This window comes from Cebus imitator, unplaced genomic scaffold (genome assembly GCF_001604975.1).
Source record: "Cebus imitator isolate Cc_AM_T3 unplaced genomic scaffold, Cebus_imitator-1.0 Scaffold250, whole genome shotgun sequence".
NCBI classification, from domain to species: domain Eukaryota; kingdom Metazoa; phylum Chordata; class Mammalia; order Primates; family Cebidae; genus Cebus; species Cebus imitator.
This window is the reverse complement of record NW_016107565.1, coordinates 1,218,290-1,241,646: the sequence shown is the minus strand read 5'-3', so window position 1 is coordinate 1,241,646 and position 23,357 is coordinate 1,218,290. Positions and strand designations below refer to the sequence as shown.

The 23,357-nt window shown below is 33.7% G+C and overlaps 1 protein-coding gene across 6 annotated transcripts in view; it reads left to right on the top strand.

Moving 5' to 3' along the window:
- CSMD3 (CUB and Sushi multiple domains 3) overlaps positions 1-23,357 on the top strand; it is a 1,251,170-nt gene that overhangs the window by 1,213,678 nt on the left and 14,135 nt on the right. For all 6 annotated transcript variants that reach the window (XM_017498748.2, XM_017498749.2, XM_037727955.1 and 3 more), the window contains 6 exons: positions 2,203-2,376; positions 3,316-3,389; positions 10,490-10,601; positions 13,203-13,382; positions 16,006-16,071; positions 22,383-22,541. In XM_017498748.2, the coding sequence (XP_017354237.1) occupies positions 2,203-2,376; positions 3,316-3,389; positions 10,490-10,601; positions 13,203-13,382; positions 16,006-16,071; positions 22,383-22,541 (765 nt within the window). The remainder of the gene's footprint in view (positions 1-2,202; positions 2,377-3,315; positions 3,390-10,489; positions 10,602-13,202; positions 13,383-16,005; positions 16,072-22,382; positions 22,542-23,357) is intronic.

The window sequence follows — 23,357 nt, the reverse complement described above, 5'->3', positions numbered from 1 at the left end:
GAAAATTCAGATAGAAATAGATGGAATGACACACAGAGAGGAAAGTGGGGGATTGAGGAATTTAGGTGTTTAAGTCTTCCTCCTTTTTTGAATATGCATAAGAGAAACACTTCAGAAGTAGGAGTAGGTTATGAAATAACTTAGTAATAGAAACAATTGCTTCAGCTGAAATCTCCTTGATGATGGTCACCGAGGAAGCATCTATTAATTCACAATGTGCTGGATATACAAAGATTAGTAAGACAGTGTCCCTGGCCTATGGGTTCGACGTTATACAATATTGCCAGAAGTCCTTATATGTCAACTATCCCAAAGTCTTACAATATCCAAGAGACGGTGAAAATTAAATCACAGTAAACTAATGGTTTTTATGTTTTTATTATACTTGTGTTACTTTATACAAAAATATTGTTATCAGTATTCTTTTTAGCAATAAAATATAAAAGTAGTGATTATGTATACATACACACAAACACACACACATACATATATGCCATACACACACACACACACACACACAAATATTGCCTCTCCATTTCATTTTAATATTTATTTAATGATTACTGTTAATTTTAATTGTTTTTTTAAAGTTTTAAATGCTATTAAAAGGAGGTTTAAAAATCCAAGTTTATTCTATAGTCTTGAATTAGAGGAAGGTTTTATTTGGACATTAAGCCCAAGATTTTGGTACTCTAAAATTAAGGTATACATGCTTTTCAGTTGGCTTGGACATGCTAAGTTTATTCCCCTTGTCCTGGACGATCTCTTTTACATGTAGAGTCCCCTTTCACTGTCAAGTGTCTCAATTTGGATGATCCATTTCATGGACACCCAACATATAATCATATTAAGCATCTGGTTGTTGCTGTTTGTTTGCTTTAGAGGGAAATAAGCTTTCAGGTGCTTAATCTGAACATTTGACAATTGAGTACATTTCAAAATGGTTAAATTTATAAATTATATGTTACATATTTTTTTGCCACAATAAAAACATTGAAAGCATTTGATAAAAGTGCGTTTGCCTGGCTTATCTAATATGTTTGAAACCATTTGCCCTTATCTCCTATCACGCTTCTGCATGCTCACTCTGCTCTAGACACACAGGCTGCCTTCTCTTCGTCTAGAAAGCTAGCCATGCCCCAACAAAGGGCTTTAGCAGTGCTATTTACTCTATCCAGAATGTCCTCCCTTGGGATTTCAGCATGGCTAAACATTTGGTTTCCTTAAATCTTTTCTCAATAAGAGACACCTTTGCCACTTTATTTAAGATCTTCCCCTGCCTCTTAGTCCCCACCACCACACACACATGCAGTCTGAATGATTTTTTTGTTCCCCATAGGACTTACCACTTTTTCACATACTACTTTTTCCTTAAAACTTATGATGTTTATTGTTTCTTCGCTTCCCTCACAAATACATAAACCCCACAAAAGCAGATATCCTACAGTATTTGTTTACTGACATGTTCAAATGTTCCAAACCACCTAGAGTAATGCTTTTCTTTAGTAATTAGTAAACGCATGTTGAATGGTATAATCTAATCAATTTTTAAGAAAGCCTATGAAGTTGATCTTTTCAGTGGTTGTTGTAGAACACTGAAATTCCACGGTTTTATATAGATTTAGATTCTGATGGCCTTCTTTTATTTTAAAAAATGCTAAAAAATATTGACAATCTTTTAAAAAGAAAGGTAATAAGATTCTGGGATATGTGTTTTGAGTGTTCAGAGTATTCAGAGTACAATAAAACAAATAACCAGAACTTTTTATATACATGTAAAAGGGCACTGCAATCTGTAGCATGCAGCCTGGAACATTTTGGGTTGGCTCTTTTTGACAGGGCTACCTATAAATCACCTACTTTTTCAAGAATGTATTCCAACTTTGCAGCTAACAAGTGCAAATATGTGGTTTGATTTTGGTGTATGCAAAACAAGAAAAGTACAAAAATTCTATATTTAGGTAGCTTACTAAGTGGAAAATACTTGAATCAAACTAATTTTTAAATATTATACTGAGGTTTCAATTCAATATTTTTCATCTACACATAAGCTAAAAAATAAAGTTTTCTATTGGGATAGAGTTATCATGCATAATATATCTCTTTGGTGAAATATTCCAATTAATTGTCACCATTTTTCTAAACTGTATACTCAGCTGAATACTAAATCTTTGACATAAGCATCTTTCTTTTCATTTCCAGCAAAGTTTTGTGGTGACCCTGGTATACCTTCCCAAGGAAAAAGAGAAGGCAAAAGCTTTATATACCAGTCAGAGGTTTCATTCAGCTGCAATTCTCCTTTCATATTAGTGGGATCGAGTACCAGAATATGTCAAGCAGATGGCACTTGGAGTGGTTCATCACCTCACTGCATAGGTAATATTAATTAAGGACTGATTATGCTCAGTAACTGTGTAATTAATAGGAGTGACATTTAATGGTTTTCTCTATCCTGTAAACTATAGTTGGCTAAATATAAAAGCAAATGTAAAATATAGGAACAATTAGAAGGCACTGAAATGAATATTGGTAGAAAATACAACATTAATTTCAGCATTTTAAACTTCTAGAAGAAACACTTGAAATAATTTTGTTGTATATCATTAAAATGAAAAATAAGGATACTTTCAAGTAGTGACATTATTAAGTACTAACATTTTATTTAGATCTTTATAGTTAGTAAAGCATCTTCATATGAAATTAGACTTGCTCCAAAATTATCTAAAATATATATTGATTACAAAATGATCGTAACTACATTTCTGTAATTCTAAAATTAATGCCATATTGGGTAAACTAACCAAATAATCTGTCATGCAAATAAATCGAGTCATCTATCTACCATACTTATGCCTAAATATCCTATGGGTATCAGTAAAATCCAAATTATGAAGTCCTGTTTCTGGGGAAAAAAAAAGAAAAAAAACCACACGGTTACTTCTTCAGAGAAATATTACCGTACCCCAAATCATAGTTTAGCAAGGTCTTCAAGCAAATGCTTTTGCATGTACAGTACTTTCATATCCTTTATCTTTCCTTATCGTTGCATCCACAGAGCTACTTGAATGTCAAGTGCTTTATATTAGAAGGGTTCAAAGTTCAAAAATTTCATAATTAATACCAAATAAAGTCTACCTGAATTTCTTGCTTCAAGATTAACAAGCTTCTGTTGTTGAGATGTTATTAGATTTACATTCTTTATTATTTCCTAGATCATTTACACTAAATCCCATATTATTTAAAATTGTTTTCTATGACAGAAATATATCTATTGTAAATTTTAAAGGACTAATATCTTTTTAATCTTCATTTTAGAGCCCACACGTACCTCTTGTGAAAACCCAGGTGTCCCTCGGCATGGCTCTCAGAACAACACATTCGGATTTCAAGTGGGTACTTTAGATATGTCCATTTAATATCATACTAGGTCAAAATGCTTCTTTGGTTCATCTGCATATAATCTTGTTGACATAACAACAAGTCATGCTCTATCTACATTCGTAAACACATAAAAAAGATGACAGACAACAAAAGAGTGGAAGTAAAGGAAATTAGAAAAAATATGCTCAATAAAATGGCCTAACTAGAACATAAAGATAAATTAAAACAAAAAGCAAAAATAGCAGTAAGCATAGGAAAAATCTATAAGCATTAGAGAATTATATATAAGACAATAAGACTGAGGGAGTACTCTACAGGAAGATATGGGGACAGTAAAGAAAAGTAAAAATAAAAGAGTTTAAAGGAGAAACTTTTGAGGTAAACAACAAATATATAAAAATGTGGTTATTCAATAAAGCACTAATTGTATATACGACATTGTTGTCAGTGTTTAAAATAGTGGAAAATTACTGAAAAATAACCATAACCTGTTACTATATAACACATAGTTGAATTTTTATATTAGAATTCTTTATCATGCCCAGTCATATGTGGCTGACTTTCATGTTCTCTCTTTTTCCAATCTAGATTTTAGGTAGAGATTCAGCAAGTTTTCAGTTACAAGGGATCCAGGGGGAGCCAAAGTGCATACTGATTCCAAACGAAAATAGCCAATTTACATATTACCCAATTTCCCTGGGTTGCAGCGTTCTGTAAATTGTGCTATTCTGTGTGAAATTCAGTGTGAACTTGAAGACCATCCATTTCTAAAGGAAGGGCTCATCTAAAGGGCCATATTTTGTGGCTAAAAATAGTTTCCATTTAGATAAATGGAAAATAAATCTACAGTTCAGGTACAGTATGAACATTGATTTGATAACACTTCCAGTTCTTCTGATTTCCTTCAGTTCTGTCCAGATAGTACAAAAGTATAAAAATGAATCTGTCTCCATTCTATTGGTGTTTTCAGAGAACTTTAGATTAAGATCTCCGTATAAGATTTTATCAATTGATCTAAATGCTGAAAAATGGGCAACTAGCAGCACAGCACTAATCCTCATCATATGTTCAAAGAAACCGAAACATAATGTGACTTGCTTTGTTTGCAGAGCAAGTTGGTGACATATCCTAACAGAATACAAAATTGTGATGTTAGTGTCTATGTGCTAAACCAGGCTGATTTTCTAAAGAATATGAGTTTTTTCTAGTAAATATTATTTGAGAAAGTGGCAATGGGATGATTAACATGGAAATTAAAGCAGTAACCAATGAATGAAGAGAATCACAACTCTGCATTTTAAGGATTCTATTATAATCATTGAAAAGTGTTGTAAAAAAGTTAACCTAACACTGAATTTGTATTATTTGGGCTAATAAACAGGTATTAAATCATTATATTATATATGAATAAATATAGACTAGGCTTCAAATATGGTAAAGTCTAATTATACTGTATATAATTATAAAACTCTCTATTAAAATTAAATGTATTTTGTGTCTTATGTTAGGGAGATTGGCTTCCTTACATGCATATGACAGGTTTGAATGTATATATGTATATACATACTAAATATGTTCAATAAATCTGTAAATGCTAACACAATAAATAGTTATATAATTCTAATTAATAACCATTTATCGGTGAATTCCTAATGAATACGGTTTTATATGCTAAAGGCATCTTGACCCATTGAGAAAAACAATTGCTTGCAAGTAACAAAAAAAAATGTTTGGAGCAACTTAAATCCTAAAAGCGTTGCTGTGAAAGTATGTCCAGACTCCTAAAGGAGGAATTCAGGTGAGATGCATCAAGCCCAGAGTGCAGGCACTGGTTGGAAGTTCACAGTGTTTTATACTACTTTCTGTTTACCTACCTCATATATTCTCTCTGCACATTGGCCATACAGCCAAGAATGAATCATTTATATTTACATCTCAGCCACATACAGAAAGTGATTGTCTCAATGTCAGTTCCAAATTTCCAAGAAGAATCAGAATGTCCCAACTTTGTGTTCACATTGGTTGGATTAGGTGGCTAGTAGTGAGTTAGGAAGCAAAATCACATCTGTTAGGAAGCCCACATTGGGAAGAGCAAGAGAAAGCTATGAACTACAGAGGCACTAGAATCATTTTCTTAATTTTCTCTTTAATTTGTTCACTCTCTTTTTCTATATAGATTTATATAGTAGATTTTTGGACATCATTAATTATTAACATATAAAAATATATCACTCATTGATAGGATGAAAACTCTGTCATTGAAAAAAGTATACAACATAATTTGTCTTTTATTAAAATATTATGAATTGGAATAATTTTGACCAAAAGTAGATTGGTAGTGGAGAGAATAGCTGTCAAAATAAGTGATGCAACATAGAGATTAATTATGGAGTAAATGACACGCACACATACACACTGCTGTATTACTCATTAAATTGAGCTCTGGGCAATGGAAAGTGCATCATTTGGATTTAGGGCTTGTTACATAAAGTTATTATGAGTATGAAATGTTTTAAATCTGCCTCTTTAGATATTTAACCTTAAGATATTTAACCATAAAATATTTAGCCCTACCAATGTAATCATAGTGATTATATATGATTTTCAGCTTATAATTGAAATTAGTATCTTAGTATGTTGAATGAGGTAAATATATCTTTCATAGTGTTTTATTACCTTAAATGATAAATACAATCACATGAATTTTGAAAGAAAAAAATTGTTTTCAATTAAAATCTTCTTGTTTTGAATATAACTAATTGTAATTAAACTTTTCTTAAACCAGGAAGTTCAGGACCAAAATATATGCTCAGTAAGCAAAAATTACTTGCATCTTATCTTAAACATATCTGTTATCCCTTCATTTTTATGATCTTGCCTTTCTATACCTATTTTAATATACATATTTTTTGTTAGAAGCTGTGTCAATTTTTCTTGAATAAAATGTTTAGTATAAATAAATGATGAAAAACATAAATTTGTTTTAAAATATGTATATTGCAGAGGAAGCATATACATTTTTGAAACTTTATACATAAATTTTGAAAGTTCTTAAGAACCATGCTGTATACTCCAGTTACACAAATATATGATATTAGAAGTCAGTTGCAAACAAATGCAGTGATGAAAATTCAGGCACGCCAAGTGTCATTTGCTATGAAATCTCATGGAAGGGAAAAATAGATCTTATTGAGAATGTTACAAATGTATGCAAGATGTCTATTAATCCTATTATTTGCTACATAAATTTTATGGCTTAGGAACTAGTACATAACATTTAAAAGAGGAGAATAAGGAGTTAAAGAACACAAGTGATATTTACTAATTAAACATGTCTTAAAATTCTATCATACACTTGTACACAATATGATACTTAAATCAATTTAAAGTGATTTTTATTTAAACACTGGTTGCAATGAAAACTTGATATGGATTGTTTTTAATTCTTGTTATAAAAACTTTCAATATTAATTTTTGCAATACTGAATATACAAATAAATCTTTTTATTAGTAGATATTGTGAAAAAATTATACATAAGTTATTTTTCCAAGAATTTTTTTGAATTCTATAATATAAATTTTTAGAATGTTATTGCCTATTATTCTACAAATAAGCAAATTATACTATGCATGTTGGAAGTCATTCAGTCAGAAGGATGTATCAATTGGGAAAGAGTAGGGAACTATGTAAAATACGCTAGTAAGTGGGTTCATCACTGAATAAATTATTTATTAATGCACTGATATATAAATAAAATTTTGTTGATTTATTTGACTATAACAAATTCTGAATAAGAATTTAATCAATTATTAAATGTGTATAAATCTGTTTATTACATATTAGGTATAACTGAATTTGACAAAAATCTTATTAATTAGATGTATTAGTGATACATAGAAAAATCTTATAACAGGTTTTAATTCCATAATATTTGGCTAATATTTAAAGCAGTTGTTATAATGGCTTCAAAAAGTTTACAGGATTGAGGAAAAATGTCTTACAAATAAAAACAAAGTGTATGCAGTCCAACATGTTTTTTACACCTGACTAATTTAAAAGTTAAATGAAATAACCCAAATATACTTTTCGAAGAACAAACAGAATGATTTAACCTTATGTTATCTAGAGTATAGAGGTGATATCACAGCATATTAAGAATTCATAGACATTAAATATTTTTAAGTAATCAAATAATGTTATATTATTTAGTCCCCATTCCTTCCATTACTCCAACATTTTAAAGTCACATTTCTAAGCTCAAAGTGCACGAGGACGAGTACACACAGTCTCTGGAGTAGAAGGGCTAACATTTTGATATGCTTGTCAGCTGGAATAGATAATTTCATAGGCTAGGTAATAACACTAATAAGAGTGGAAAGCATTAAGGAAGCACACAAAAGAGATGGTTTTTCTAATTTCTTGCTGCACGGAAGGCTTTCTACAGATGATGACTGAACTAATTCTTTTAGTGTAAGAGCTAGGAAAGGAAAGTGGGAGAGGCATTCTATGCAGTAGGAATAGCATGAAAATATGCACACATTTCAGGATACAAAAGTTAAATGTTAATTGAACAGAATTTGAATTAAGTAAATTGTTAATGATGATGCTAGAGAGCCAGTCAGTGGCCAGGTTATGGAGGTCTCTGTTGTGTTAGCACAATGTAACTTTATCCCAATGGTGAATAATAAGGTCAAACTTTCGTGTTGCATTGATCACTCTGACTTCAGTGTAGAAAATAAATTTAGTGGGTCATGAATAGAGAAATGGAGACGAGTTAGAAGATTATTATAATTATCTACAGCTGTAGGTCTCAAAGTGTAGTACCTAATCAGCAGCAGCAGTTTCACCTGGGAATTTGTTGGAAGTAAGCTTCATTGACCTACCCCAGATCTACTGAGTCCGAACTCTGGACGGGGGAACTCAGCCATCTGTGTTTTCATAAAGTCCTTTTGGTTATTGTGATGTCTGCTAATGTGAGAACCAAAGACTGTGGAAAAGATGTTGGGAAGTAAAACTGGATATATAAGTGGAGAAAAAAAGAAGACGATACTTCAAAAAAGATTTAAAAGGTAAAATTGCCAGTTTTGGTGGTAAAATGAATGAAGGGAAAATTTATTAGTGACAAGTGACACTGTTAACTGGGATCTAATCTTAAGTAGGATTGCTGGATTAATAGAGATGATGGGTTTTGTAGAACTGGTTTGACTTAAGAATAGAACTGCAAACTATATATAATCAGTCACATAATCTTGTCTGTATTAAAAAAAATCAAAACCTGTACCACCATTTTTCACAACTTCAGAAAGAATGTGAATGGCATTCTCTGGATCACAAGTCAAGGGACTCTGGTTATACTGAATAAAATGCAAATGGTGCTTCTTCAAGTTGGTCAATATAGCAGCCGGGAGAAAATGGGGCATCCAGGGGTAAGAGATCTTCTAGAGGTGAATGTGAAGGTTCATGGAAGACACAGCATGAGATAACATGAAGATAAAAGGTTGTTGCCAGAGAAATAATTTTGTAATTTAATATTTCTGGCCTACTATAGTTCTGGGTAATAATGACAATATGAAAACTAGTATAATTCAGAGTCTGAAGTTTCAAATGGAATCTTGGTATGAAATTATATCATCTCAAGCTTAGCTTCTTATTGTCCTGTCAGGTGGGAGAAGAAATTAATGAGAAGGCAGAAAACATGATGTGAGTGATAAGTCCTAAAACTGTGATTGAGTATTCTCAGACTGCAATTGCTGGAGAAGTCCAAAGTGGCAGACCCTAAATATACTTTATCTCATCCTCTACCTCTAATCATTCAATAAATCTTGTTGATTTTTCCTTGTAATTATTTTGAGGGAATAACATTTTTTCCATGGTTACTGCCACAAGTTAGTACAGTTTTTATCTACTCAAATGTAAAATGGTAAGGCCAGCCTCATAATTAGAATTACTACTATTAATTTTTCTAAATACCATATCCTGCCATTTGAGACCCTTCAGAAACTAATTCTTACTTATGTCTTCAATTTTGTCATCATACCTATAATTTATTTAAAACTTGAGTGTCATTGTGGGGTGGAGTGCAGTATATATATTCTGTTTCAATTAATTCTTAAAACATCTCAATGCAAATATTATCATTTATAAATGAGAAATTAGATCTCAAAGAGGAGATAGGAAATATGACTTATTCAAGTAAAGTGAGATTCAGAATTAAAACTACATGCACATTACTCTGGGATTTGTTCTCTTAACTATTATATACCCCTCCTTCCCACTTATCCCAAACTTCTACCTTCCCTGCTCACTTTGTAAAGAATAAATGCCAATCAACCTAATATACTCTCTTTCCCCTAAAACAAATGATATATATTTTAACCAACATACATTTCTCATCATGTAATTAGCTTCTCCACTTTTATATAGGTCATTTGCAAACTTTAGTGTTCATTATCACCACCCAAAGGGCTTGTTAAAACAGATTGTTGGTCTCTACCCTAAGAGTTTCTGATCCAGTGTACCTGTGGCAAGGCCTCAGAATTGACATTTTAAAAAAAGTCCTAGAGGATGTTAATGTCACTGATCTAGAGACTACACTTTGAAAGCCATTTTCCTAGATATTCTTCTAATTTCTATACCCTTAAAAGCTAGTGTAAACGTATTTCTTCTATTGTATATTTCTGTTATCACAACCACCTTCAATAACCACCTTTGTCTCTAATCTCATATTGCATTTTTCAGCTTCAATATTTACTTGTTTTTTGTGTTGTTAATTATATTTATTTCCATATCTATTTTTATCAAGCTTTATTTGTTTATCTAACTATTTATATCTTGTATTTAAATGTAGCTTATTGGATTTTTGGTGTCTTAAATATTTTCTTCAAATTCCCATGGCAAAAATCTTGGTATCTATATAGGTACTAAGGACTCAACTATTTGATGATGGCATGTAACAAATAAAGCCAGGATTTTATGTTTCAGTTTATCTTTTTCTTCCAACTCTACCATATAGAATTTCACTTGACAACTCACTCAAGCTCTTTCTGTTTGTTGCCATATTTGAAGTTGTATTGGATCATTTTTTTTTCTCTCTTTAATTTGCTATAGGTAGGAAGTGTTGTACAGTTCCATTGCAAAAAAGGACACCTTCTCCAAGGGTCTACAACACGCACCTGCCTCCCTGATCTCACATGGAGCGGAATTCAGCCTGAATGCATACGTAAGTATTATGGGTAAGAAATAATACTATCATGGGTAAGAATTTATATGCATTTTTTCTCCCAAGTATACAGAGAAATTTACATCTATAGGTGTATCAAATAGATGTTTAAATTAAAAAACATATTTTATGTATGTAATCTGATTCCTGCATCATAAATTCATGCCCATTGGAAATCACTTTTTCCAAGTAAGTCAGAAAGCACAAGGCACGATTTTGTTCTTTTTATAAAGGCCTTATATTTAGCTTGGCCACCCGGTAATTTTAGGTGATGATTAGTTTAGTTTTTAGTTTATAGATCTGCACCTATCAGTCTGAAGTACTCTGAAATACCCGAGGCTCCAATCTAACAGCTTCTAATTTAAAAAATCACTTGTGAAAATATTATCTGAGAATCTGGGGAAACTAAAAACATCTATGAAAGGAAATATTCATGGACATGGCCAAAAATTTGAAAACAGTTTTAGTATTTCCAGAAGCCTTTATATGTTCTCTGGTCTTAAGCGGAGAGCACTTGCTATACAGATTAAATAAGAACAAAGCCCAGAGTCACTAAATAACTTTTTCTGACATACAATTAGAAATAAATTCTAGCTTGTTAACTCCTTGACTTTTATTTCTCTCCAGTTGCCATTTTAAACAGTCTTCTCCCTTATCTTTTGAATTGTGTTTCTTGGTAAAATATGAAAAAAGTAAGCTGGGAGTGGAACCACTTAGTAGGATGGTATCTAGCTTTTAGGATTTGCTGAAGCCTACGCAAGCCCTGTGAATTTACTCCATCCCTGTTCAGAACCATCCAAATGATTGTGGGAGTCCCTAGGGACCAGCAGCTTACTTTAAAACAGGAGAACGCTCCATAGAGATGTCATGTTACGTGTCTTGTTGGCTTATATTTAAATATGGAAAATTTCTTAAAGGAGAATTCCTCAGAATGTGTACTTTAGAACAGCTGTGTGCCTGTAACTAGGTATTTCATAGTGAACCATGGCTCTTTGATGTCCTCCAGTTGGGATATGATAATTTAAATAAAGTTAAACATCATCTGTTACTGCAAAGCATCTCAAAGTTTCTAACATGTACATAACATAGGGTTTAAGAGACAGACCGTTTGTAGTTATTGATACTTACTCCATGAGGATAACATTTCATTAACTGAATTATATCAAATATAAACCGTTTATGCCAGGAACAGTGGCTCATGCCTGTAATCCCAGCACTTTGGGGGGCTGAGGTGGGTGGATCACTTGAGGTCAGGAGTTTGAGATCAGCCTGGTCAACATGGTGAAACCCCGTTTTTATTAAAAAGCAAAAACTTAGCTGAGTGTGGTGGCAGGCACCCGTAATCCCAGCTACTCAGGAGGCTAAAGCAGGAGAATCGCTTGAACCCAAGAGGCAGAGGTTGCAGTGAGCTGAGACTACATCACTGCACTCCAGCCTGGGTGGAAGAGTGAAACTCCATCAAAAAAAAAAAAAAGAAAAACCATTTAACACAAAGTTTAGCACACAAAGTAAAAATACGTTAGCTATTATTTATACCATTACAGACCTCCATTAAGAAACAAATGAAAAATATTGTTTTTCCAAATTTATTCACAGAACACTTTTTTCAGAGATCACTTTGAAGGATTTATATCTATGAACAAATGATTAAAAATGCTGTCTGCTTTAAAGGGAAAATTTCTTGTAGTATTTATCTCTGATTGAGACAGAAATGGTCTTTATAAGACATAAAACAGATGAAATAAGGGGGAGATATGGTATAATCAATGTAGAGAATTAGGAGTAGAAGGAAACATGGAGAAAAGGAGACAGAGAATTAGATGAATAAAATGATACTTCTAGCATATGGATCCAAATATGGCCTGAAAATTCCATATGTAAAAAAATATTAAAGTGTACTTTCATTGGGAAGTATTAATACCAGAGCAATATAATTAGCTGTGGTTTCACTTGAGGTCAGGAATTTGAGATCAGCCTGGTCAACATGGTGAAATTCCATCTTTATTAAAAACACAAAAAATTAGCTGGGTGTGGTGGCAGGTGCCTGTAGTCCCAGCTACATACATGGGAGGCTAAAGCAGGAGAATTGCTTGAACCCAGGAGGCGGGTTCACAGCTGACTTCACAGCTAATTATATAAAAGAAAATAGACATAATTTAAAATAAATGTAATAAAATTGAAATTTATAAAATAATATTTTCTAAACTAGTATAGAAAACCTGAGCTTGACAAATATTTGTCTTACCAGGGAACTTCATAGATCCTTTAAAATGCTGAAGTTCATTGTGACTCTCTAGAATATGTGACTCTGTACAATGGGAAAGCATACATTTGTGAGCTTAGTTATTGACAATGTCTTTTTTTCCCTCATTTTCTTTAATATCTACTAGTGTTCCACAAATGGTTGATTAGGAAATGCTAAAGTATGAAATCAATAAATATATTTGCATTGAAACATTTTTGTAATTTATTAGAATAATTATTCAAAGATATATGTATATAAAGGCATTGAAGTATGTCTAAAATATATTGTGACTCCTGTCTCAAAATTTTCTTAACATGTTCATAGATAATTTACTTTGTTCTCTTTTCTTAATATAGCCCACAGCTGTAAACAGCCAGAAACTCCTGCTCATGCAAATGTAGTAGGGATGGACCTTCCATCTCATGGGTATACACTGATTTACACCTGTCAGCCTGGCTTCTTCTTAGCAGGTGGAACAGAACATAGAGTGTGTAGATCTGATAACACCTGGACTGGAAAAGTTCCTGTTTGTGAAGGCAAGTTTTCTCTATAGAATGTTTTTAACACAAGGGATTGTACTATTAATGCCTTCCTTGGCTACAGACAAAAACTCAACTCAAATTAGCCTAGAAACAAGGGAAATTGGTTGACTGACTACAAGTCTAGGAGTAATGTAAACACTTCTGGATCCAGAGGCATAGCAATATGAGTTTATTCATAGATTTTATTTTTTCTCATGTGAATATTATTTCTTGCCTCTATTCTGTCTTCAAGTTCTCTTTTCAAGGTAGGTATATTATTTTTCTAGGACTTTCTAACAAAGTACTACAAGCTGGTAGCTTAATAGAATAGGAATTTATTCTTTCATAGTTCGGAAGTCCAGAACTCCAAAATTAAAGTGTCAGCAGGACCTCGTGCCCTCTGTAAGCTCTGAGCAGAAATCATTCCTTGCCTATTCCTAGCTTTTTGTAGCTTCTGACAATCCTGGGTATTCATTGGCTCCTAGCCTTACTCCAATTTCTGCCCCACTTCCACATGGCCTTCTTTCCTGTGTATCTTCATGTGGCCTCTCCTCTTCTTATGAGGACACCAGTTTTTGTATTTAGGGCCCTCCTAAATTCAGGATTATTTAATCCCAAGATCTCTAGTTAATTACATTTGCAAAGACCCTATTTCCAAATAAGGTCATAGAGGTTCCAGGTGAACATAAATTATGTGTGTACACTATTCATTAGACTAGAGAAAATTGCTACCAGCATGCTCAGGTTATTTTATAAGAGTAATCCTAGTAGAAAGAGTCTTTCCCAAAGTTTGGTCAGGAAAGCGCTATCTGGGATTCTGTTTGCCACAATTTTGAATGGAGCCCATCTCCAAATCCATTACTCAGCCAGGGTCATATGCTATTAATATTTGGACCAGATTTAGGTGAAGTGTCCACCCTGTTGCTGCTCACTCACAACAATTCTCATTTGGAAAAGGGTTATGTTGCCAAAAGAAGGAGTAAAAGTTTTTCTAATGTTTTTGGTAAAGTAATCAACAAAATCAATTGCCTGATATCCAAGAAACCCTCTATTTATAAGGCCTTCTAATTTTTTATCTCATGCAGCTTTCATAAATGACAATTACTTTCTTTTTCTTGAAATGTTTTCATTCTCTTTACCGGAACATCCCTCTGCTATTTTTCTTTCTATTTTTTTTCTTTATCATATAAATCTCTGTATTTTGAGAAGATCTTGTTCTTTGGTTTGTTTGCTTGTCATTATCTGTTTCCACTCTCCTGTCCTCTTATCTACCACTCTTCAACTAGAATATAATCTTATGAGAGACTTCATCCAAAGTGTTTACAGCTGTAATTTTAACACGAAATTAGTACCTTACATGTGAAAAGCATTCAATAAATATATGTTGAATGAGTAAATGATTTACTCCCTCCTAATTCTGGTATCCATTCTCCATTTCCTTTATACACTGATTTTTTTCTACTTATGATTTTCTAAAGATGCAGTACTTAGCCATCTCTTGTTTTCATCCTGTATTCACTCATGGGTGATGTCATTTGAGCCAATGGCTTCAACAGCATCCTTTACATAGCTTACTTACAGATTAATATTTCTAATTTATTTATTTTATTTTAGCTTCAGAGTTACAATTCCATTGTTTACTTGATATCTCTATTGGAATTCTTCAATGGCATTTCAATACTCAATGCATGCAAAACTAAACTCATAAATTTCTTTTCTCAATATAGCTTCCCTTTAGTTTTCCATATCTCAGTGACATTGCCATCCTACAGTTACACATGAAATCTAGTAATCAACTTAGATATTTCATATCCCTCTAAATCACCACAATTTCAATAGCTTTCTTATCTATCCCACTTTTTGGTTTATTATCACTGCTATCATACCCTAACTCAGCATTATCTCTATTGGGACTACTGTAGCGCCTCTTAACTTCTCTAGCCATATCAGTACTTGCTCCTTTCCAAAGTTTTCTCCATTTTGCAGCCAGAGGAATATTTGCCCAAATCACTTCCTTTTACAGTCTTTAAAGACATTACATTGTTCTTAGGATACATAGTTTACAAGACATTCATGTCATAGCTCCTATAATATTCCAGTAACTTCTACATCCTGCATGATTTATTTAGCTTTGGGCTACCTTTGGTTTTGGCTTAAAACCTTGAAGATTTCACTTTTGAGTCTATCTAATTTCTGGTGACATCTTCAGTTATTTCAGCAAACTTTGAATTTTTAAATGTAAACCCTACCCAAATAGTTTTTGCCTTCTGTCAACAAGAACAAACCTCAGCTCTCAGCTTTGATGTTGAAGGCAATTGTCTACCCTTTGGCTTATGCCTCTAAAATAAGAAATGACATCCCAAGATGATAAGGCTACACAAATCTGCTGCTTGTGCCAACAGACTATAATGGGAATAATTATTGAAATTGTCAGTTACATAACAAGTGTTGAATAGGGGACTGAAACGTTGTGATGAATGAGACATTTTAGAGAAAACTGTCTATCTGAAATGTCAGAGAACTAAATGGACAGTGCATCGCATTGCGTGTGTGTGTGTGTGTATGTGTGTGTGTGTACATATGTATGTATGTAATTAATCATGTCAACTTTTGTAAACACCTTTATTTCTTTCCATAGCTGGTTCTAAAATATTGGTGAAAGATCCTAGACCTGTACTGGGAACACCTAGTCCAAAGCTAAGTGGTTAGTAATGTCATTTGTTTTTCTAGAAGTTATGATTTCTAAAAATGGTCTACTGTTTCTTGGCATAGTAACTGTGTATTTGAAAAAGATATTTAAGTATAAAAAACTATTACTGTCTTGAATTTGATAATTTACAAGCTGTTGAATTTAAAGCAATGTAATACAGTGACATGTTAGTATTCCGAAAGTATTGTTCATAGTTCTATCTGATAAACATATTAAAATTTCTACTGAAGAGTATCTGTAAATGGCTATAGCATAATGGCAATACTTTCATTTAAAATATTAAAATAAAAATGAGATATTATTTTAAAATTTTAAATATATACATTTTAAAATGGATCCAGATACACTAGATATGAGAATAAAGATCAGCCCCTTCTAGAACTTGACCAGTTTATTTTCAATTATTTGATTTAAAAAGCAAATTAGAAAACCTAATACAACCAAAAAAACCCCATAAACTTTAAAGTCCTACAACATTGATGTAATTCCCATTTTATATACTGTCTTACTTGTACCTTGGAAAAAATATTTTACATATGTGAGTCTCCATTTCTCTTTTTATACAAAAGGGATAATAATTAAGTTAGTATATAATAAGCTTCATGAAAATGGAGTGTAAAGTGCTTAGCTCATAGTAAGAGCTCAGCATATGAGTTGCTTTGTATTAGTCCCTTTTCACACTGCTGATAAAGATATACTTGAGACTAGACAATTTACAAAGATAGAGGTTTAACTGGACTTACAGTTCCATGTGGCTAAGGAAGACTCATAATCAAGGCAGAAGGCAAGGAGGAGCAATTCTGTCTTATATGGATGGCAGCAGACAGAGAGAATGAGGAAGATGCAAAAGCTGAAACCCCTCATAAAACCATCAGATCTTGTGAGACTTATTCACTACCATGAAAACAGTGTGGGGAAAACTGCCCCCATGATTCAGTTATTTCCCACTGGGTCCCTCCCACAACATGTGGGAATTATGGGAGTACAATTTCAGATGAGATTCAGGTGGAGACACAGAGTCAAACCATATCATTTCACCCTTGACCCCTGCCAAATCTCATGTCCTTATATTTTAAAACCAATGATGCCTTCCCAACAGTTCCCCAAAGTCTTAACTGATTTCAGCATAGTCAAGAGTTCATAGTCCCGAGTCTCATCTGAGACAAGGCAAGTCCCTTCCACCTATAAGCCTGTTATTTATAAGCAAGCTAGTTATTTCCTAGATAGAGTGGGGCTACAGATACTTTGTGAATACAACTATTCCAAATGGTATACTTTGGCCAAAACAAAGGAGCTGCAGGGCTCATGCAAGTTCAAAATCCAACAGGGCAGCCATATCTTGAAGCTCCAAAATGATCTCCTTTGACTCCGTGTCTCACATCAGGTCACACGGATGCAAGAGGTGGGTTCCCATGGTCTTTGGCAGTTCTGCCCCTGTGGCTTTGCAGGGTACAGCTTACCTCCTGGCTGCTTTCATGGGCTGGCATTGAGTGTCTGTGCTTTTCCAGGCACTCAATATAAGCTGTTGGTGGATCTACCATTCTGTGTTCTGGAGGACAGTGGCCCTCTACTCACAGTTCCACTAGGTGGTGCCCCAGCAGGGACTCTGTGTGGGGGTTCCAACCCCACATTTCCCTTTTGCACTGCCCTATCAATAGTTCTCCATGAGAGCCCCGCCCCTACAGCAAACTTCTGCCTGGGCATCAAGGCATTTCCATATTTCTTCTAAAATATAGGCGGAGGTTCCCAAACCTCAATTCATGGCTTCTGTTTACCCGTACAACATCACATGGAAGCTGCCAAGGCTTGGGGCTTGAACCTCTGAAGCCATGGCCCAAGCTCTATTTTGGCCCTTTTCAGACACAGCTAGAGTGGCTGGGATGCACGACACAAGTCCCTATGCTGCACACTACACAGGGACTCTGGGCCTGACCCAGGAAATCATTTTCTCCTCGGCCTCTGGGCCTGTGATGGGAGGGGCTATGAAGACCTCTGACAAGCACTGGAGACATTTTTCCCTTTGTCAAGACAAAGGGAAAGAGATTAACATTTGGCTCCTCATTGCTTAAGCAAATTTCTGCAGCTGGCTTGAATTTCTCCCCAGAAAATGGGTTTTTCTTTTCTATCACATTCTCAGCCTGCAAATTTTCTGAACTCAGATGCTCTGCTTCCCTTATAAAACTGAATGCTTTAACAGCACACAAGTAACCTCTTGAATGCTTTGCTGCTTAAAAATTTCTTCCACCAGATACCCTAAATCATATCTCTCAAGTTCAAAGTTCCACAGATCTCTAGGGCAGGGGCAAAAAGCCACAAGCCTCATTGCTAAAACATAGCAAGAGTCCCTTTACTCCAGTTCCCAATAAGTTCCTCATTTCCATCTAAGACCACCTCAGCCTGGACTTTATTGTCCATATTGCTATAAGCATTTTGGTCAAAGCCATTCAACAAGTCTCTAGGGAGCTCAAAAGTTTTCCATATTTTCCTGTCTTCTTCTGAGCCCTCCAAACTGTTCCCCAGTCCAAAGTACCTTCCACATTTTTGAGTATCTTTTCAGTAGCACCCCACTCTACTGGTACCAATTTACTGTATTAGTCTGCTTTCATGCTGCTGATAAAGACATACCTGAGACTGGGCAATATACAAAGAAAGAGGATATACATAGTATATATACAAAGAAATTGGACTTACAGTTTCACTTGGCAGGGGAAGCCTCACAATCATGGCAGAAGGCAAGGAGGAGCAAGTCCTGTCTTACGTGGATGGCAGCAGGCAAAGAGAGAATGAGGAAGATGCAAAAGTGGAAGCCCGTGATAAAACCATCAGGTCTTACAAGACTTATCCACTACCATGAGAATAACATGGAGGAAACTGCCCCCATGATTCAATTGTCTCTCACCAGGTCTCTCCCACAACATGTGAGAATTATAGGAGTACAATTCAAGATGAGATTTGGGTGGGGACACAGAAACAAACCACATAATGCTTATTTAGTATTAGTATTTTATTTCTGTGATAATATTAAAAAGCTGCAAAGAAAATAAGAGCTTAATATCTGATCTTCACCTTGGAAACAGATTACTCTCAGCTGTATTTAGCGAAGAACTACATTAGGATCTAATTTTAGTTGGGTTTAGAAGTGCTCAATGTACATGCTATAAAAGCGGAGAGACCACCAAGCTCTGCGACTTACACTGATCCATTCAGCACTCGTTGAAAATATGCCGAATGCCATTAAGGCAATCAAAGAATGCATAAAAGTAAGGTAGGGTTTACAATGAAGTCAGAAAACCATACTTGTCCATCAGTGCCCAAAATTTTCCTAGGGCAATGCTTGATCTGGGACCAGATGGATGCTCTGAATAATAGCTACAGCACATCACATCTGTAAAAAACTGTTCATATATTGAATAATAAACAAATTTTATAACAAAATTAGTCTTCATAGCTCATATCTGACAAAGATGCAATTAAAGGTCAAAAACATGATATGTAATTAAAAACAAATTATTGTATGTTTGGAAATTTAGAGAAAAATTAGTACTAATAAATCATGAATTAAATAAGATATTAACACAGAAAGTATATTAGAATTTACTTATTTTTGAAAAATTTAAATATCAGAGCTTGAGGGCTATAACAAAATGAAACTTAAGAGGGGAATTTGTATCATTAAATCCTTACATTATTGAAGAAAAAAGCCTCAGAATTAATTGGTTGTGTCCCGATTAAGAGAATATTAAAACTGTAATGGAATAACAGGGCAGAAATCAATGTAAAATAAAAACAAGCAACCCCCTAATACAGTAGAAGAATCTCAACAGAACCAAATGTAGTTATTTTCAAAAATGAAGTAGAAAAATTTCTGGTACAAATAATACAACAAAGAAAATGTGAACATAACTACATAGAGAGTAGATTAATGAAATTTAAATTATATTAAGGGAAACTATCAATAACTATCAACATTTAAAAACATTTTCACAAAGCAGATAAATTACTAGAAAAGTATGTCTTACTAGAACTAACTAATAAAAGAACATGTGAATAATTTTATAACAATAATGTACTGGTTAAAATTATTTCCACGAAAAAGAAAATGAGGTCTATGTGGCTCTACTAATAAATTTCACTACATTTTAAAGAAACAGAATGGATCTTTCAAGTTTTATAAAAACTCTCTGAACAATAAAATTCATTCTCTAGGCTCAATATAGCTTCAATAACTTGGATAAACATACTATAAAGGGGAAAAAATTCGGGCCCATTTGACTCAGGATTATAGATGAGAAAATCTCAAAATCCTAGCAAATCAAATCCAACATTGCAGTAAAGATAATGCATGATAAAACGAAAACTTCAGCTAAAGTAAATTTAAAGGAGTTTAATTGAGCAATGAAAAATTTGTGAATCAAGCAGCCCTAGGAATCACAGCAGATTCAGAGAGACTCCAGGGATGTCTTGTGGTTAGAACAAATTTATAGACAGAAAAAGCAAAGTGACATACAGAAATCAGAAGTGAGGGACAAAAACAACTGGATTGGTTATAGTTTGGTGTTTGCCTTATTTGAACATAGTTTGTACACTCAGCAGTGTATGAATAGTAGGCGTACAGTTGCTGGAATTGGCCAAGACTCAGCTATTGTAAAGGTGCATGTTCCTAAATTAGGTTTTCAATCTTTTCTACCTATTTTAGGTTGCAGTTCACCCACAAGGACTCAAATATAGACATACAGAATCCTTCTCAGGCCATATTTAGTTTGCTTTAACACCCATCAGAACCAATTTGGATTCATTATAGCTACACACATATATTTTAGTGTTAAATAATCCTTAAAAGTAATGTTATCACATTAAGAAATTAAAGTGCAAAAAATCATGATAATTGCAATAGTGCAAATAAATTATTTGATAAAATTCAACACCTATTTATAATTTTTTAAAATTCTTAACAAATTCTAAACCTGAGAAAAATTATTTATAAAAATTCTATGGCAAATAGCATGTTAAATGAGAAAATATTAAGCAATACTTTATTTAAAATCATGAATGAGACACAGTGATTATATTACTCCAAAGTGATAGGAATTGAAGTTGGCAACGGTATCAAAGTAAGGAACATGTAACAAAGGAGCTATATTGCTTATAAATTATCATGGAAATAAAAATTTTAGTTATTACTGGAATATTCAGTAAAAACTCAACTCTTAGGGTGTTTTATCCTGATCCTCCACAGCAGTTTTGCTTTCTTGGTTTAATAGAATTCAGGGAATACATAGCTTGTAACTGCAATCCCTGTGATCTGACTGGTAAGAAGTGTGATACGTGCAAATGTCAGATGAAAAATCATCAATAAATTGATAGAAAAATAAAAAAGGACTTTTTCCTAAATCTACTTAATATACTCATTCACCCAAAGAGTCTTGAGTCTCTTGAATAGCTATCTAGGGATGTGTTATGCTGTGAGGTATAGGATTAATGGCAGCTTCTCTCAGCCGCTTCCGAAGAGCTGTGTAGACTTTGACATAACTAATTTATATAACTCTAAATTGCATAAATAATTTATATAAATACAATAAGTCTTTTTGGCTAGTATCTAAAACGGTGTTTCTTCTTTAGGTGAAAATTTTATAAGCTTTAGAATATTCTTTGATTCTACCACAATTCATCTCTCACCCTTGAGAGTCCAGCAATTCTAGTGACAATTTCTAAAAATACCTGCATATCTCAAAGCTGTCAATATGGTGGAGTACTGTTCTTCTTCAGTAGCATCTGTTACTAGAAGAACTAAACTCAGTATACTGTAAGGGGGAACATAGAAGCACTCTCTCAGGATAATTTTGCAGGACCACTCTGCAAAAGCAGGGTTTATCTCTTTGGTCTTCCTCTTAAAAATCTATTTCTACTGTTAGAAAAAAGCAGGCCCCTTGGGACTTGTGTATACTTTTACTGCCGTGATGCTGTGAAATCATTATATTTTCTTTCTGAAAGAATTATATTGTATAAAAGACCAAATATACATGAAGTTTATATTTACCTGGGATCTAAAAATAAACCTCATGTCTTTAACTGGTGTTGTCTATTTCTCTCTTATTGATAACCTATGAACAAATCTCTATTATTGCAATGTTGATTTATTCTAAGAAACGGAAACACTTTTACATGAAGAATTAATTTTGTAACACACATTCAACATTACTGTGTATTTAGCAATACATCATTATTCAAAAACTAATACTCTATTTAATGCTTATATTTATAGGACATTGTAAAATTAATGTGTAGTGTATTTGATCTATTCACAGTTCCTGATGATGTATTTGCCCAAAATTATATATGGAAAGGCTCTTACAATTTCAAAGGAAGGAAACAACCCATGACCTTGACAGTTACTAGTTTCAATGCTTCCACTGGGAGAGTTAATGCAACATTGAGCAATAGCAACATGGAGCTGCTACTTTCAGGTATCATAGTAAAAACAGCAATGAAATATAATACCTTCATGCTTTTATTTCTATTATGATTTTATCATTTTTAGTAATGCATTTATACAATGAAATGTTTATTTTGATACATTTGCTTCTGATGACATTCATATTCACTCAGAATCAAGGTTTTCTGTTTTTGGATTTATCAATGAATGTGACTACAGAAATATAAAACTAGTTTTAAAATAAGTTCCTTCAATAATTTTTTCATAGCTAGAATTAGATGTCATATATTAGGTCATAATTTTCTTATTGTACTTTAAGTTCTGGGGTACATGTGCAGATGTTTCAAGACTGTTGCGTAGGTGCACACATGCCGTGGTAGTTTGCTGTCTCCATCCCCTCATCACCTACATCAGGCATTTCTCCTCATGTTATCCCTCCCCAACCCCCTTACTGTCCCTCCCCTAGCCCCCAACTCCCCAACAGACCCCATTGTGTGACGTTCCCCTCTCTGTGCCCGTGTGTTCTCAGTGTTCGGCACCACCTATGAGTGAGAACATGCAGTGTTTGGTTTTCTGTTCTTGTGTCAGTTTGCTGAGAATGATGGTGTCCAGATTGATCCATGTCCCTACAAGGGCATAAACTCGTCCTTTTCTATGGCTACATAGTATTTCATGGTGTATATGTGTCAAATTTTCTTTATCCAGTCTATCATTGATGGGCATTTGGGTTGGTTCCAGGTCTTTGCTATTGTAAACAGTGCCACAATGAACATACGTGTGCATGTGTATTTATACTAGAACGATTTCTAATCCTTTGGGTATATACCCACCAATGGGATTGCTGGGT